The following is an 18,004-nucleotide window of genomic DNA, read 5'->3' on the forward strand; positions in this document are numbered from 1 at the left end:
CTTTCCGCGCACAGTAAATTGCATAAATAGCCGTCGTATTCTTTCGTAAAAGTGTTCAAAATAAACAGAAAACAATATCCACGCGTTTTTAATTGTGCAAAGGCTTCTTTAGGATTGATATGTGATGGCAAGAATGACAACGTTCCAAGATGTGAGCGCTCTTGTGGTTAGCGGTCGCGCGGCCCAGCTTTTCCTCTAGAGTCAGTATATTAACTCTATGGTTACTACCCTGTTAGTAAGTGCGGTTAGTGACGGGGAGGTTAGTAACCGTTACTACCCTCGCCATTACAAACGCATTTAGTAGCGGTTATTACCCTTCTCCTTGCTAACTAGTAAAACAGGTAGTAACGGTTACTACCAAAAAAAGTTTGTAACCGTGATCCTTTCGCCTCACGAGTCTCTTGTTCTTATAACGGTCAAATTCGCGAGCATCAACATTGCGATATATCATTAGGTAATTATGCACATTATGTCATGAATCAGAACAGCACACATACACAACGACAAGGCTGCGCGACACTTTTTTTTCTTTCTTTATTGGTCAAGGCTGCGCGACACGTATAATTCAAAAGTGTTTCCAGGAGTATATATTAGAGGTGTGCACGGGCTCCGGGTAGCCCGAAAGCCCGAGCCCGACCCGGCCCGCGGGCCGGGCTCGGACGGGCCGACGCATTTTCACCTCGGGCCCGGGCCGGGTTAGGGCTACTTGCAGTTTTATCGGGCCGGACTCGGGCCCGGCGCAAAGCCCGACTCAAGCCCGAAATATAAGGAATGAGCGGGAATTGTTTTCCAGCACGCATGCAGCGCCTTTTCCGCGACCGCCCTTTACCGCTTTTCCTTTCCATTCTACTTTAAACAAAAGGGGAGCAGGTAAAGCACTGCCTCTGTTGCACTCCGACAAACAGAGAAGTAACACCACCCGAGCTAGTGATGGCGCCACGCGACTGTTCGCGTTAGATATGAGTGAAAATGCACGCGACAGCGACCCGACGTAGATCGCCTTCGTGCAAGCTGACGCTTGCATGGGCATACCCCATACACGTGACGGCTTTGGCAAGCGAACTCCATTGTTGCTGGCATGAGGCCGTCTACTTGTAATTTGTAAATCTGTGTAATAGAGACTGTTCGTCGTGTGTCGTTTGATCATATTCGATATGCTCAATAAAATGCCAAATTGACGGAAAACGATGTTTTGTTTTCGCAGCGAACCTTCAAAAAGCCGGGCCGGGCCCGGGATTGGGTTTTCGTACGTCGGGCCGGGCCGGGCGGGCTCGCAGCCCTTTGCCGTCGGGCTCGGGCGGGCCTTCGACAAAGTCAGCGGGCACGGGCCGGGCTCGGGCTCGGAAATACGGCCCGTGCACAGCTCTAGTATATATAGCCCTACCTCTGGGGTACGCAGCTGGTGCCAGTGGGCAGCTAGGCTTTAGGATAAATAGTTTAAGTTATACGCCTATATTTATATAGCGTACAATTTTATTAGGTGCGCGAGGTAACGTAGCGTAGAACGTTTAATCAAACATATTCAGAAAATCAATATGTTATATGTCTATTTTGCGTAATATCGTCTCAACATGACCTAATATACACGACCCAAAATGGGGTACTAAGCTTACTAATATCGCCTCAATGAACTTACATGGATTCGCATGCTAGTGAATAGATTGTAAAAAGCTCGTAGTAATAACTTCCAAGATTCGTTTAACAGGTGCATGGCAAAACGTTAGTAACGGTACGCAAGAGGTAGTAACCGTTGCAACTTTTAAGTTTCGGCTAACGTAGGTAGTAAAAAGGTAGCGAAAAGTTAGTAATGTCTCATGAAAGCTAGCAACACCTGCTGTTACTTTTTTTTTCCTGACTTTTTGTGTGTTCTTTCCTAACTTTTGTGTGTGTTCTTAGGCTTTGTGCCAATTCACGACCGAAGTGGCCGGGCCCTCGCCAACACCATCATAAGGCTCCTTATAGAAATGGGAATTAACATGCAGCATCTCCGTGGTCAAGCCTACGATGGTGCAAGCTCGACGGCCGGCAAAACGAATGGTGTTCAAGCTGCTGTTCGTTAGAATTATCCAGCCGCATTCTACACACACTTCGCCAGTCACTCCCTTAATCTAGTTCTGTGTGCGGCATGCTCCGTCACAAACATCCGAAACTGTTTTGGGACTCTAAAGGCGACGTCAGTCTTTTTTCCATAAATATTTTAGCCGCTCAGACGTTTTGCGAAAAAATGATAATTTCGAGCTGTCCTGAGTCTACAAGGAAGCGCTTTTTGGGACTATGCGAAACGCGCTGGGTCGAGAAGCACGATGCAGTGCTTTCATTTGTGAGCCTCTTTGAGCCGTTTATCGCAGCACTAGAGGAGATTATGTTTAACGGAAATGGCGAAAGTCCAGTGCAGGCAAACAGTCTAATGTTGGCACTCTTGTCACCAGTGTTCCTTGTAAGCCTGCATGTGACGGAGCACGTGTTGGCACTGACTTTGCCACTGTCAAAGAAGCTGCAGACTAGGAGTATCGACATCAGCGCTGCCATTGACGACATGGAATTGGTACAGCAGACAAATGAAAATGACCGCAAGAACGCGAGTGCTTCTTTCTCAAAAATATTTGCACAAGTGCAGGCATTAGCAGAAAAACTGAATGTGGAGATCACCAGCCGTCGAGCCGGTGTCCAGAAGCAAAACCTTGGGAGCAATGCATTCGAAAGCGCGGAAGAATATTTTCGCAGAACCCTGTTCCTTCCGGTTCGAAAAGCACAACACTTCAAGGACTTTTAAGTAATTGTACCATCCGCAATACCACCAATGCAAGATGATCGGGAGAAAGGAGCACAAAATCTCCTGACCGTTTCTGCGCATGACGTCGAAACGAGGGCTGCTGGCATCTTCGACAAATCGCACCGGTGCGCACCGGGGCGCCCTGGTACGCCGTTTAGTCCAATCATCGTAGCGCCTGGGCGCCCCCGGTGCACACCGGTGCGAATTGTCGAAGATGCCATAAATGTAGCACAAAGTGGGCCAACAAAGCAGCAAAGGCTCCGTACAGTGAACAGGCGGCGCTGCTGAGCAGGAGCGGCGACGGCGACGCGGCGCTCAGCGCCGCCCGTGGCGAGCGGCGTACCAACAGGGCGGTGGGAAAACGAAACCACGCGGATGTCCGCGTGTGTGCCCGCTATCCGACGTTTTGTGCGCGCGAAGTTGCAAGGGTGCATGTTGCTTGGCGATGTCCCAAGTACTTTTTGCGGGGTTTAGGCCCATTAAAGGATTTCGCGATTACTTTCATGGTGCCGCGTTAACCAGCGGAGAGAAGCTACATGTTGCTTCACACGTCCGCGACGTGAAAGTGGACGGTGTGGACGCTCACGCGAAGTGCCGCTCGCAGCAAGGAAAACAGCTGTATGAAGTCATTCTTCACGTGAGTAAAACCTATCGTTACACTAAAGCTGAAGTGACTGAACTGCCACCTTTAAAATGTTGTTTTGAATAGTTTGACCATGTTTTCGACGCCTCTCTGGGGGCAATGCGTGTCTCATTTCACTGTGGCGCATTGTACGCCACGGCCTATATTATTCCATTCCCCCTTGTCGCACTCTCATTTCAGCTAGATAAGCACTTCGATGTGAAGCGGGTACAACATGGTTGCTTTGAATTGTGACTTTGCTCGATCTGTTTTCAATCGATTGCGATCCGCGTATCGAGATGGAGCTTCACGATCGCAGGCAAATTGGTGTCAGCACAGTCATGACCAGTGCAGTAAAACAGCTCGTCTCTGATAGTTTGCCCGTGTAGCGCCTACCATGGTTGATCGAAATGAAGATATTCGATCCGGATCGGGTGCGATCTTGATTGATGGTAGCTCGTAAGGCCGGCCAGGGAACCTGTAGAACTTTATCCCAGGCTGTCCTTCGTGGTTGTGGCAGTCCTTGACGCAGCAGTATCGCCGGTTCCAGGGGCGTTTTTTCACGCCTCCACCACTTCCTCCCGAGGCACAAGCCATTGCACCGTCCCAAAGTGGTCCCAACACGTGTCACAAAAAGGAGAAACAAACGGAAATGGCCCCGAACGTGGACGACGCTACGCACAATGCGCGGGAAACGAATGCGCTTCAGTCGGCTTAGCCGCAGCACACGGTTGTTCCCATGGGAGGAATAAAGATTTTGGTCTTTTATTTGAGGTTGACACTGTCATGTTCGTTTGTGTTCGTTAGGCCTCACTCCCCGAATCCCGCGCCACTCACGTCCAACCACAACACCGTCCGCGCACACACTCCCCGCACACAGGCCGGATGTCCACTGTTGCCACCACGCCCAGGGGGCGCCACGTACCCCCATCACTACCAATGGATGTCCTCACAGCCCGTCCCCCCCTTGAAGCGTGAAGCTCCCCGCTGACCATGGAGGATGGTATTTGACGAGCTGGTCGGCATGGGCCTCGCCACAAGCTCTCCCAGTCTGTGGGTGGACGAGCTTGAAAGTGTTTGCACCAATACGTCTGCAGATGCGGAATGGACCATTTCGCCTTGGCGCCAGCTTCGATGAGATGCCTCTTGCAGCGTCACTGACTATGTGGGTTTCTCGCAGGACAAGGTCGCCTTCCTCCAATGTCGTGGCTCGGCGTCGCTGGTCGTAGTGCTGCTTCTGGGCACGCCAAGCATGTTGCTGATGCTGCCGTGCAGCATTCATGACCTCTGCCAAATGGGACTGAAGTTCTGCTGCGAATGCGTGAGAAGATGATACCGCAGGCTCAGCGTCTTGCTTGTCTTCGGTGGGTTGCCAGAGTGTTCGGAGTTCACGGCCATAGCAGAGGAGGGCTGGGTGTATCCAGTAGCAGCACTTACAGCGGTTCGCATTGCAAAAGCAATCTCGGGAATGTGTTTGGTCCCAGTTTTTGTGCTCATTGCAGTATGTACGAATGCACTGCTTCACGGTGCCATTGTGCCGCTCGACCATCTGTCCGGCTGGCCTGTAAGGCACCGTGTGGCGCTCCGAGATGCTCCATCGCCTAAGCAGGTTCTTCCATAATTTACTAACAAAGGGCTTCCCATTATCGCTAGAAATAGCAGTAGGTACCCCGTGTCTGCAGATGAACTATTCCACACGGCTGGCTATCTGCTGTGTTGTTGCTGCACGAAGAGGGGAAGAGCTCAATGAATTTGGTAAATTTGTCAACAATGACCAGCAAGTGCTTGTGCCCCCGAGGGCTGGTAGGTAACGGCCCCATTAAGTCAATACTAAGTTCTTCCATTGGTGCTGCAGGCCATTGGCTTGCCATAAATCCTTGGGGTTTGCAACGCTGTGCTTTCGTCCTTGACAGACTGAGCAACTGCGGACATACTTCGATGTGTCATTGCTCATGCCCAACCACACAAACTTGTCTCTGATGCGCCGCAGTGTCTTGTAGAATCCTGCATGGGCACTTGTCGGGTGGTCATGGGCCATCTGCAGGACCAAGGGGCGAAGGTGAGTAGGCAACCAGGCTACTGTACGGTCGCCGCGACATTGCACCAAAAGTCCTGATGGCTCTAGATGAGACGTGGATGCCAGGTCCTCCAGACGACGGGTTTCGGCAGTGCCTTTGTGCAGGCACTCTCCCTGGATAGTTCTCGTTATGTCACACAAAAGAGCATCACGTTGTTGTTCCTGTGCTAGTTTTTTCGCACAGTTTATAACACTGAGGTCCTCAATGGTGGTTGGCAGGCAGGTTTCAAACGTGACAGAGCCTTCGTCAGTGTCCAAGTTAAGTGGCAAAAGTCTCTCAGGCAGGCTTTCAGCTGCTGTCTTGGAGTTTGGCTGAACAGGTGCCCGGCTAGGGCATCAGCAGGAATGTTGGCCTTACCACGACGGTGCTTAATTTTGCACTGAAACCCTTGAAGGCGTAGCACCCAGCGCCGCACACGAGGAGATGCCTGCTCAGTGGTGAACATCCAAGCCAATGACGCATGATCACAGTGCACTTCGAATTCTGTGAATTCCAAATAAGATCGGAATTTCTCTACAGCCCATACGACGGCCAAACACTCCCACTCCTGGACTGTGTAATTATGCTCCGCATCCGACAAGCCTCTGCTGATGAATGAAATTGGCTTCAAAATGTTATCCCGACGTTGCAGCAGCAATGCGGCGATACCAACACTGCTGGCATCTGTTTCAACTACAAATGGTGATTGAGGTCTGGCAAGCTCAGAACTGCATCTGTTGCCAGCCTTGCTCGGAGAGTCGCAAATGACTGTTCTTCAATGCTCGTCCACTGCCATTTCTGTTGCGTCTTGAGCAAGTTGGTTAAGGGCTTAGCAGTGAGGGAAAATTGTGGAATAAAGTTCCTGTAATATCCAGTTAAGCCCAGAAATGCCTGCAGTTGCTTCATGTTGGATGGCCGTGGGTACTCTGCCACTGCACGCACCTTCTCTGGGTCTGGTCGGCACTCTCCTGGAGATACAACGTGACCAAGGAAGGTGAGGGATTGAGTGCATTGTTGTACTTTGGTTGGATTAATTGTAAGCCCTGCATTCTTGATGCGTTCGAGGACTTCACGGACGTGTACCAGGTGTTGTTCTATTGTAGGAGAGTACACCAAGACATCATCAAGGAACGCCATGGCAAATTTGTGGTTTATGCCCTCAAGAACCCTGTCCATTAAAGCTTGGAATGTGGCTGGGCCTCCAGCCACAGCAAACGGCATCCTTGTGAATTCGAAGGTGCCCCTATGACATATGAATGCAGTCTTCTCAACATCTTGTTCCCGCAGTGGAATTTGGAAGAACCCTTGGGAGAGGTCAAAGCTTGTAAACCATTGTGCATTACCTAGCTGAGCCAGGAGCCAATCAGTGCGAGGCATTGGGTACACTGGTACCCTTGTGCAGGAATTCAAGCGTCTGTAGTCGACAGCCACCCGGTAGCCTCCGGATTTCGTTCCCACCAGGACTGGTGCACTTGTCCAACTGCTTATGCTCCGCCTGATTAGGCCTGCTTCTAGCATCTCGTCCAAGCAAGCATCCATGATGCATTGTTTTTTTGGATTGACTGGGCGCAGTTTTGTGCGCACTGGTGTGCTGTCACCTGTGTCGATAGAGTGCTCAATGAGTGTTGTACAACCAGGCAACTTTGTGAAGAGTGCCTCATATTCTCCCAGCAGGCCCCTGAACTCACGCATCACTTCTGCTTGCTGTCCTGAGCCACTAATGGTGTTGCATGCCACAACGTCTGGCTGTTGCTCAAACAAGTTTCCAAGGCAATTGGCATCATCCACTGGATCTGGGGCAACCTTCCTGTCTGGTTTGGCAAATGGAACAACAAGCTGTGGCTCCATACCTATAGTCCACCCGCCCAAAGCTATGTGCAAGGACATGCCAGTGGCTGTAAGGAAGTCCCTTCCGAGCACAACATCCTGGCACAGGTCAGGCAGACAAATAAATTTTTGAACCCGGGAGCCGCCATCCCACTCTATTTTGCATTTTGTAGCCTCGGAGCTCTGGGACCAACCTGATGCCAAGCGGAGTGTTTCGAGTTTCGCGTTTCCTTTTTCCCCCCGAAGAGCATGCCTCACTGGTGGCTAGTGGACCAAGGAGACTCACGCTGGACCCAGTGTCGAGCAATGCACGGAACGTCGTACTGCCGATTCGAACATCCAAGAGCGGCTCCTTCCCTCCTCCGGCTGCAGATGCAACTTGCATAATAAAATTGCAGTAGGAACCCGCCGAACCGGTGCCTACTGGCGCCCGTTTCCCGAGCACTGAGCCTGGAAGTGCCCTGGACGGCCGCACTGGAAGCAAACGGCGTTGTCTTGGCGCGGTCTACTCGCACAGTTGCGTGCAATGTGGCCGACGCCGCCACATCGTAGGCAAACAACTTGGCTCGGGGCCCGCTGAGGTCGACGCCCTGCTGGTGGTCGGTACGTTGGTGCGCCGACAGATTGGGCCTGAATTATGGGCCACTGGTCCCGGTGGTATGACGGTTGCACTGCTGCGGGGTGGAGGGGCCACGCGCACCCAGGTGTCCAACCGGCATTCGGCGCGGAGGACGACTGCTGCGGAGTGCTGGGGCACTGCCATTGCGTCAGGCATGCATGCGCCGAATATGCCAAGTCGCGCGCGACCTGATTTGTTTTGGGTGGAGGAGGCCGATATTGTAGCCGGCGCCGCACTCGCTCCATCAGGCCATCGGCCGCATCCGCCAGGGCCTTCAAGCTTGAGAAGGTGGACCCCGCTACCAAGTCTTGCAGCTGGGGGTGCATTTGGCGCAGCACTCTGTCGACCTTGACGTCGTCGGCAACCTCCTCTCCGATTCGGTCGTAGAACTCGGAAATAACATAAATTCTTTCAAGTTCTCCTCCGGGTGTTGAGTGCGTGCCTCCAACTCTTCCTTCAGGCGCTTCTTTTCGTCGGCCGACGCGAATTCCCGTCGGAAAGCGGTGACAAAGGCATCCCACGTAGCGAAGGGACCCGCGAAACGATGCCACAATTTCGCGCTGCCGTCAAGCGCCGCGGGTAACGACGCGGCGAACTCGGTCCTCCAGAGCTATGCCGTTAATCAGGCAAAAATTGTCCACTTTGCTGAGGAATTCCTCTGGGTGTTGCACATCCTGGAAGCCCGCGAACCTAGGCAACGTGGTCGCAATGGGCGCTGTCACCATCGCCGACATTTGTGTAGCCGGCGGTCCAACAAAGGCCGGTCGGCGCTCGTTGCCTCCGGGAACCACGGGAGCGGCCATTAACGCCTGCCGCAGCTCAGATGCTATGCGCTCGCGTTCGATAGCCGATCCATTTGTCTGACGCAGCATAAACTGTACGAATTCATCGGGAATTTCAGTCGGTCCAATCCCGGACGAGCCCCCACTTGTCATGTTCGTTTGTGTTCGTTAGGCCTCACTCCCCGAATCCCGCGCCACTCACGTCCAACCACAACACCGTCCGCGCACACACTCCCCGCACACAGGCCGGATGTCCACTGTTGCCACCACGCCCAGGGGGCGCCACGTACCCCCATCACTACCAATGGATGTCCTCACAACACATACGGCACATTTCATTTATATTCCTTGGTATTACGTGCCAAAACCACGATATGATTACGAGGCACGCCGTAGTCGCACCGGATTAATTTCGACCACATTGAGTTCTCTAACGTGCACTTAAAGATAAGTATATAGACGGGTGTTCTTGCATTTCGCCCCCATCAGATTCGTCCTAGGACTTAACAGCGAAACAGATTAACCGCTGAGCTACCACCGCAGGCAAAGCAACATTTCGATGAATGTATACACACCGGATTTTCCGTCCGGTCGCCCGCTACAAAGCGCACGGCATCATTAATAATCATCATCAACAACTAATATCCTCTAGCGGGCCCGGGTCGGGTCTGGTCATGAACAAGCGCGCCCTGGATTAGTTTAGTAATGAACGCCCGGGCCCGGGCCGGGCCCGGGCTTGGAACGACGGGCCCGGGCCGGGCTGGGTACGGTCAAGTATGCCCGGGCCCGGGACGGGCCCGGGCTTGGAACCACGGGCCGGGGCCGGGCTCGGGCTGGGTTCGGTCATGTACGCCCGGGCCCGGGCCGGGCCCGCGCTTGGAACCACGGGTCCGGGCTGGGCTCGGGCTTTATAAAGCGGGCCCGGGCCGGGCCCGGGCCGTAAAATCCGGCCCGTGCAGTGCTCTAGTGGGAATCAGGATTAATTTTGACCGCTTGGGGTTCTTTAATGTGCACATAAATCTCAATATGCGGGTGTTCTTTGTATTTCAACCCCGTCGAAATGCGGCCACCGTAGCCGGGAATCTATCCGCGCCCTCAAGCATAAAAGCACGACACCATACATGCTATGCTGGCACGGTGGTTTGCTTGATCAACGTCCGCGTGCATACATACCGCGGGCTGGGCATACATATACCACGGCAGAAAAACGTTGACGCACCTACTCCTTGCCTCTTACTTTTTTTTTTTACTGAGGTAGTGGGCAGCTGGTATCGACGCAGCACGTACTTATCAATGGAGGCTTGTGAGCCTACACTAGCTTGACACAAATCCCAGGACGCAACCAGAAAATGTTGACGACGGAGTCGCCACCACGGCACACCACTGTCTCTTCGACGCTGTATGCACTGACGTAGTCTGCTTTGCAGGGCTTCTCTGCGTTTTCCAGTGCTTTCCTGAGAAAGTAACCTTCAGACAAAGTTTTTTTTTTTCTAAACCATAGAGCAGTATTACTGGCGCAATGGCTGCTTGAGCTGTTCGCGCCAAAATGAAGCACGGGGACGGTGCACGCGCGTGCGCTCACCGCGGTACAGTGCGGCCGGTCGTCTGAGTGCGAGCGGCATGGCCTCCGAGATTAGCCGGCGGCGCGGAGGCCATGCGAGCGGCTGAGTTATGTCGCGACTCCCCGCCAGGCGCCCTTTTTCGGCGCGCCACCTATCCAGCGTCTCCCATATGTAAAGCTCACTTTACCATATGTATAGTGCCTAGAATATACTGCCTATACCATATGTATAGTGAACTAGAAGATCTCTTCTAGTTCACTATAACCATATGTGTCTGCGAGGCTTGTGTTGGCTGTTTTTGAGCGAGGCTTCGGCTCAAAAGCGGATACAACTGCGCAAATAAAGCTTCTCTAAAACAAAACTTTTTATAAGCGGATGTCATTTAGGCGTATTATATTTTAAAATAAACGTCCACTCACCGCCGTGAAACAAATAGCTCACTACGTGCTCCTCCAGTAAGAAATCAACCATTTCGACCCAAGGTAGGGTGGCTAGAAGGGGAGGTGTGATGACCGGGCTTGGCCGCCATTCGCGTGAATGCCGTGGGGCGGCGCTGTCGTCGGGGGCGCCGTCAGCGAACGTAGCCGTTCTCCGTTCTAGGCAGGGAGAACGCTTCAGTAGAAATGCGTTACCAAATTATATAAAACTTTAGCTGAAATGCAGTTCCTAGCTGATAATGCAGTTGATAATGCAGTTGCATGCATAATACTTGAACATGTTCTATTTACCAATGTTATGACTCATATGAGGCCGCGTCTCCTGCGCGCGGGTGGCAGGAGACGGTAGGTGGGGTAAAGCGTTCGGTTCACCCAGAGCCATATATACCCTTCGGGAGAGTTTGGCGATTGTTTCATCTCGCCGCCCTCCGAGCTCCGCCCCAGCACCGCCCTCTTCTCGTGACGTAAACTCTCTCTCCTCGCCGTCGGCGGCGGGCGGCAGTGGCGACAGCGCGTCGCGGAGTCCGGCGCTGCCGCGACAGAGAGACGCCGGCGCGCCGCACTGCCGCACTTACACGATCGCTGAGGAGCGCGCGTCGGTTACGAAGCTCTTGTGCGAAGCCGCGCGTATTCATGGTGACTGCTCCTCGCATTCAAACGTGAATTGTTGCGTGCGATGGGCTGCTGTTGCGCGGTTGGCTATTCAAACAGCAGCGCGCAGGGTTTCCGCCTTTTTAGGCTTCCGAAGGAAAAGAAGCGACGACGCCTTTGGATCAGAACCATCCGACGCAGCAATGGACCCCGACCGGCTGCTCCGTGCTATGCGAGATACGTACTTGAGTATTTAGCTTGAACATTGCTGGTTATTATAAACAGCGTGCCATTAACACAAACTTTTATTTGTTGTGCAATGGAGCCCTTTCAGGCGCACAAACATTAAAAATAATTTTGTCACACTGAAAAAAGGAGTTTTATGGTTCGCGTTTGGGGCAAATTGAAATTTTGCAGCGATCACGCTAAAGTGTCAAGCGTGATGTGTTGCGTTTACGTAATTTATCGCGCGTTCTGAGCACGAGCTTGGGATGTTACCGTGATGTTGGGAGGGGAAGATTTCGATATCGCAGGTTAGTGCCGCCGCGCGTCAGCTGCGGCGGTTACCTGGCATGTGTAGTACGTTATGTGGTCTGCGTTTCTGTGGCTGTCAGCCTATGGTGTCATTTACCGCTTTGTTGCCGCTTGTGTACATGCTACCGTTTCACGTTTAATTCGCGCATGTAAATTAATCTGCGCCTCTGTGCTAAGCGAATGTGCCTTGCGCTTTTTAGTCATGCACGTATAGTGCACAATGTATGTGCTCGTGCAGGAAGCTCTTCTGCTATAGCAAGGGGCCCTCATGTGCTCGATGAAATTTCGTGATTAGGAAGTATAGAGCGCGAAGAAGTTGAGCAGAAAAATGATTTGTAAAGTAAACCAACAGGATGTCCGCTATCAGAGTAGCCGAACGAGGTATTGCTTTCATTTAACACGCGCCTACTGGGGATCCTGCACCTGCTCTGACGAAAACCTTAGATGACTCAGCAACGCGAAAATTGACCGCCGGCGTCCGCAGGCGTCCTGTCTCCTGCGGCGTCAACACGAGGGATGTCAAAAATCATCACGTAATGACGTGACCATACGACCAAAGATTGTGACGTCATTATGGCGTCGAATAACGTGACTTCACGCGATGACGTCAGCACATGACCAGATGTGGTATAGAAAGATTGCAGTGCCTCCGATCTTGGAGGCAGTGCAAAACAATGTTAGGTCGCAAAGCTTTCCAGGGCGGGGGGGTGTGAGGAACAATACATCAACTGAAGAAAAGAAAGACGGCTTTCGCCTTCGAGTGGTCTTAGGCGAATGCATAAGGGTCCCTGTGAGTTTTTTTTTTCTCTCTTATTAGAGAGTTTAAGTGCCGGGGACTCCAAACCGCTTCCTTATTCACCCTCTTACGTTCCCTTGTACTCTCAGCCGCACCCATGGACTATACAAAGGAACGTAAGGGGCTTACGTACGCAAGGCACTTTGGTGTCCCGGCACTAAAATTCTCTAAGAGGGAATTTTAGGGCTCGAGATCACCAAGCCGCTTGTGTACGCCTGCTTTTGCGCTTTTGTGGCCTTAATACAATTACGTGCGCTGGTATCTCTGTTTCTTTCAAAAGCAGAGCTGTTTAAGCTTGGAGAATCCCCGTTAGTAGCGAATAAAAATTGTCATCATCATGAACCGGCACGCAATCCGTCCTCTTCTTTATCTTCTGCTTTGCTGCCAGAACATGTGCACAGACTTTTCCGGCGCGGTATGCAATGATCCTCCCGCAACACTTTTTAATTTACATGTTCCAAAAATCACACCTTTTATATGTGCTCGTCACAGAGTAACATCACGCAATACCAATTTTGGTGTATATCAATCTGGCGGAACGGCCGCCATCGCACCATGAGCGTGGCACGTAAGTCATCTTATACATGACACGTGTGTCATGATTTTCGTAATAACTCCCGTTATTTATGTTCGTCACACAGTCATGTCCGCGCAATACCAATTGTTGGTGTATATCAAGCTGCGAAACGTCCGCCAGCGCACCATGAGCGTGGCCAGGTAAGTCGTGCTGTACATGAATGTGTGTCATGATTTTCATAATAACTCCTGGTATTTATGTTCGCCATACACTCTTGTCAAGCCATACCAATTTTGGCATATATCAAATTAACGAAACGGCCGCAAGAGCACCAAGACTGTGGCATGTAAATCGTGCTGGACATGACATAAACGTAGTTCAGCGCAAAAAACAGGCAACAGACGAGTGATAGGACAAGGACACAGCGCATTCTTCCAACTAAAGTTTATTGGATTGGGACGCATGTGTATATACACACAGGGAAAGCAAGAAAAGAAAAAATAAAAAAACCAGGAAGTAAAAACCGAAAGGTGAAAAGAAGAAAAATGCCGATAAGTCCCACACGTGTGCCAACACCACCCCCCTTCCCATGTCTCGCCAAAAACAAAAGCTCTTTGTCAGAAAGATGCAAGGAAGGCATGCTCACGCATGCGTCCCCAGACCGTTTAATTTCCTCAGCCTCGATGATTTCCCTCACCCTTTGGTCCCGACTGCGTGCAAGGACCGCAGTGTTATCAAAGAGGGGCCGACACTCACAATCCCGCACGTGGATGCCGAGGTGCCCCGATACTGTCGTGGACATGACATACATGTCATCACTTTCATGTTATGACCAGTCATTTACGTTTGTCATACAGTCACATTACGCCCATACAATTTTGGTATACACCCCATGAACGAAACGGCCAGGAGAGCACAAATTCGTAGGCGGCTACATAGGTATATAGACAGATAGATACGCTCAAAGTCGCAGAAGTTCGCTAAGAAATGCTTCGCATTAAAAAAAAACAAGATAGACGCAAACCCACAGGTCTTCATAGCTCGAAAAGTCACCTATGATCACGATACTCCCTCATGCGAATTCTGAGCGCAGCTTTGTGTTGAGGCAGCCGAACTGTGTTTGAATTTCTGCTATCCGCATTGCAACATTCGTTACATATTGCCACAGAAACTGTCCGTGCTCGAGTGCTACGCACGCCACTCTATGCATTGCAGGCGTCATCGACATCCCCGTCACGACAAGCGAGACAGTAGCAGCGCACCCACCAGCCCTGCATGCGCATGAGCTCCGACCAAAGGGCGAGCACGCATGACGGAAGAAGAAAGCGATGTTAGAGGCCAGTGGCTCGTGATATCGACAGCATCCACGTTCGCTGTCCTTCGTCCTCGTTCGCTCTATCTGTTATGCCGACTACGCCAACGGCGATGCTGAACAACGCAGGAATACACGCCAAAGAGCTGCGCCCTAAAACCGCAGCGCGGTATCGTAGAACGTCGTGGAATCGAATCGGCGTGCACAACTCAGTTTTCACGATGATTTGGACACGCCTAATTCACTCCATATTCTTCATTAAATTTGCCTAACAATGTTCTTGCACAATTTCGCTTTCGCAATTTGTTTAGGAGCGCTAGATTTCACGAATGAACAGCGCGTACATAGCCTCAGCCTTGCGCCCGTCGCGCGGAAAGACTATATATGGCGGACGCCGCCGGAGCGGAGGCGTGGCGGTGACGTGAACAGCGTCATCGCCGCGCCGCGACGTCACTGCCCCGCCCATTCGCCAGACTCTCCCCATCGACGGCTCTGGGCAGGCACTGCTCTGGGTTCACCTAGAGTGCCTCGATGCGCGAACGAGCGCATCGAGGCACTCTAGGTTCACCCATATAGCCGCTTAAAACCGGCTTGACTTGGCTTGAAGTGTATAAGTAGGTGGCGGCAGAGTAGCGTTCAGGCCGCCGTTTATTTCTGCGTGGTGTGGTGGATTTTGGCAGAGACGGCACTACTGGTGTTGGTTTTGAGCGTGAACTGTGTGCGTGAGAACCGCCTCTGGCCGTGGTTACACTGTACCGTGGTGTAACCGTGGGGACGTGGTCGCGTTGTGTAGTGTGTTGTAGAAAGTGATTCGTGTGCAAGTCGTTGCCGCTTTTGTTTCTGCGATGTCCCCGTGTTCAGTGGACCGCCGCCAAATCTATAAGCAACGATAACGAGCGTGAGATAAAGGCCATGTGTATGCGATTTGTGAATGTGGAAAGGAAGAACGGAGTGTCTAGCGCGCCGTTGCAGTTACGTCTGGACGTAAGAATAACAAATCTTAAAGTTACGTCCAGCGTGAGATCAGACGCACCGAACCGATCGGCTCTAGTGGCGCAGCGGGCTAGTACGTGTCGTGCTCGGATCTGCGAGGGCGTTGGTTCGAACTAGAGCACTGCACGGGCCGATTTTTCCGGCCAGGGCCCGGCCCGGCCCGAAAACACCATGCTCCGGCCCGCCCGAGCCCGGCCCGGTGTTCTTAAATGTGGCCCGTACCCGGCCCGGGCCCGAAAGGTTTGGGCCCGGCCCGGCCCGGCCCGGCCCGGTCCATTTCGGCTAGTTATGCCTTGAGCATAAAGGAGGCACTGTCCAACCTTCGGTTATTGTGAAGATACCTGCCGCACACAATATATTGTCTAGAGATTGTTTTAGGAACTTCTTTCAGTGTCACGACTTTCACTGGTACTGTGTATACTTTCGGTGAATTACGCGCGTAACACTCTTGCGAAATGATTGCAGGGCAATATAAAGTATAATTGGAGTCATAGCTGGCTTTTTCATGTACGCACGCCGTGATAACCACGCAATCTCATTTTTGCATTTAAAAGAACAACTACAAAATATAATACCTGCATAAAGTGGACAAAAAGGAAGACATACATTTTTAGGTTGAGTCTACATCAACTGCATACGAGCTAGGGCTGTTGAGTAAAAGTAGCAAGTCTCCTGCAAACTTCAACGATTGCACAATGTAATGGAAAAAAACATGGCTGATCCCTCCGTCATAGGAATCGGTATAACACGAAAGTGAAACGTGTCTTCACAGAAGTAGTGCTTATTCTGTAGTGATATATGAGACCTTGTACAATGTCTATTCGTGTTTGGCAGCTATAGCACCGTTTGACGTGGATGCACCCATGTTGACAGCATGTCTCTATCGCGACGACTAACGCCCATGATTATGATTAAACCGTTGTGGTAGCTGACGGTGTGAACATATATTTGGACACAGCGAATCGTGAATCCCGCGTAAGGATGACATCAACAAGCTCATAATCAACACTGGTAACCGGTATGCACTTCTTCAAAGCGTCGTCAATTAAGAGAAACGGCACGGTGTGCGCTTTCTAGTAATGGGTAGCCGACGCCTGTGCTCATGCATACACTAACACACACTGCGCTTCAGCAACACGGGAGGTAGAGGTTCGTAGCCTGAGCCGCAAACGCGTGCGTCCCGCTGGTTTCTGTCTCGCAGGCGCTGCTCTCGCTCCACCAAGGCACGACATTCGCCCGTCGAAATCGCGTCCTTTCTGCAACGCGTATTGCAGCAGTTTTGTTAGTCGGTGCTCTCGCAATTGAAGCAGTCGGCGGCGGAGAAATCCCGTTGGTGCACGTAGAAGCTGCACTACTCCGATGAGCCGACGCACGCTAACACGAAGCGAAAGGCAAAGAAAGACCTTAACCAACGTAACTGCGTCAAGGGTGCCCCGGCGACGCCAGCGCGGCCCGTCTACCTCTCTGGTATCGAGACGCTGTAACCATGACCTCCGATATCGCGTGCAATCTCGGAGTAAGCGCTAGTAAGTGTCGATCGTGAAGCATTACTTCTTTTCACATCTCACAGACGGCGGCACCGCCCCGCTCCGCCCGCCACGAAAGAGAATGTGTGAAAGATATAAGGCGCGTTCGCACCGTGTCTCTCATCTCCCGAGTCAGCTTAGTCGGTAGGGCGCCGGGCGCTTGCAGTCGCGGCCGCAACGTCGTGGGTTCGATTCCCAGTGGGGTATCTTTTTCTTGGTTTTTTTCTTTCTCACCCGTTGGCGTCCATTTTATCAACGTCATATCCGTGACGGATGTACTTGGTGGACCCCGGCATAAAACACTTTCGTGTTAAAAAAACGTGCTCTAGCTGCTTCTGGGAGGAATATACCAGGCTGGGCAGCGTTACATAAATTAAAGCTGTCGTGTTGACTCCTCGACAGGCAACTGCACCCAACCTACACTACGTTTTCGTGTTCAAACAACAAGGTTCTTTGTCCCATCCACGGTGTTCCCACCCTTCTTCCCCGAGTCACCGCCACCGCAGTGCCTTAGATCTGTCAAAGCGAGGCACACCCGTCAACGAGCGAGCCACCGTCCTCGTGTCAGACGTGTGTACAGTAACGGTGTGTTGAATAAAGGGTGGTTTAAATAAAACTAATCAGTCTGTGTGTTGGGTATTCCAGAATCCCGGATCGCTTCTCTAGCCTCATCACTCCAGTTGTGAGCCACACTCGGGGAAACGAGTGTCTCTATGGTCTGGCGCCTCACCCCTAGTAATGAGAAATCAACAACGGCGTTCGCCCTGTGATAAGAGTCGCTCTGCATCTTGCACTTAAAATGCACGAAAACAGCTTCCTGGGATATTAATGACTCACAAGTCGCGTTGGCCAGTCTACGGGCATGTGAGCGTAGTTGCATACTCGAAATATTTCCCTAGATACAAGCGCGCACATCTTATATACACTAATCTAGGCAGTTTACCGTTGCTTTCCTTACACGGTACCCAAGAACGTCTTTCACTCACTATAATGGCGGAAACTTATATTAGGCGTGTCTTGAAATCCCGTGTAGCATACCGTTGGAGCAAAATTGTA

General features: G+C 51.7%; 1 protein-coding gene across 1 annotated transcript; it reads right to left on the bottom strand.

The window, feature by feature from the left end:
* Positions 1-7,699: 7,699 nt before the first annotated feature.
* On the bottom strand, positions 7,700-8,224 carry LOC119381049 (uncharacterized). The gene has a single exon (XM_037649039.1). It carries the CDS (start codon positions 8,222-8,224, stop codon positions 7,700-7,702), a length of 525 nt encoding a protein of 174 aa, XP_037504967.1.
* Between the last annotated feature and the right edge of the window lie 9,780 nt (positions 8,225-18,004).

The sequence above is a fragment of the Rhipicephalus sanguineus genome, chromosome 2, assembly GCF_013339695.2.
Source record: "Rhipicephalus sanguineus isolate Rsan-2018 chromosome 2, BIME_Rsan_1.4, whole genome shotgun sequence".
Taxonomy (NCBI): Eukaryota; Metazoa; Arthropoda; class Arachnida; order Ixodida; family Ixodidae; genus Rhipicephalus; species Rhipicephalus sanguineus.

Coding starts and splice junctions, on each gene's coding strand:
- LOC119381049 (XM_037649039.1), bottom strand. CDS start 8,224: ATGCACCCCCAGCTGCAAGACTTGGTAGCGGGGTCCACCTTCTCAAGC.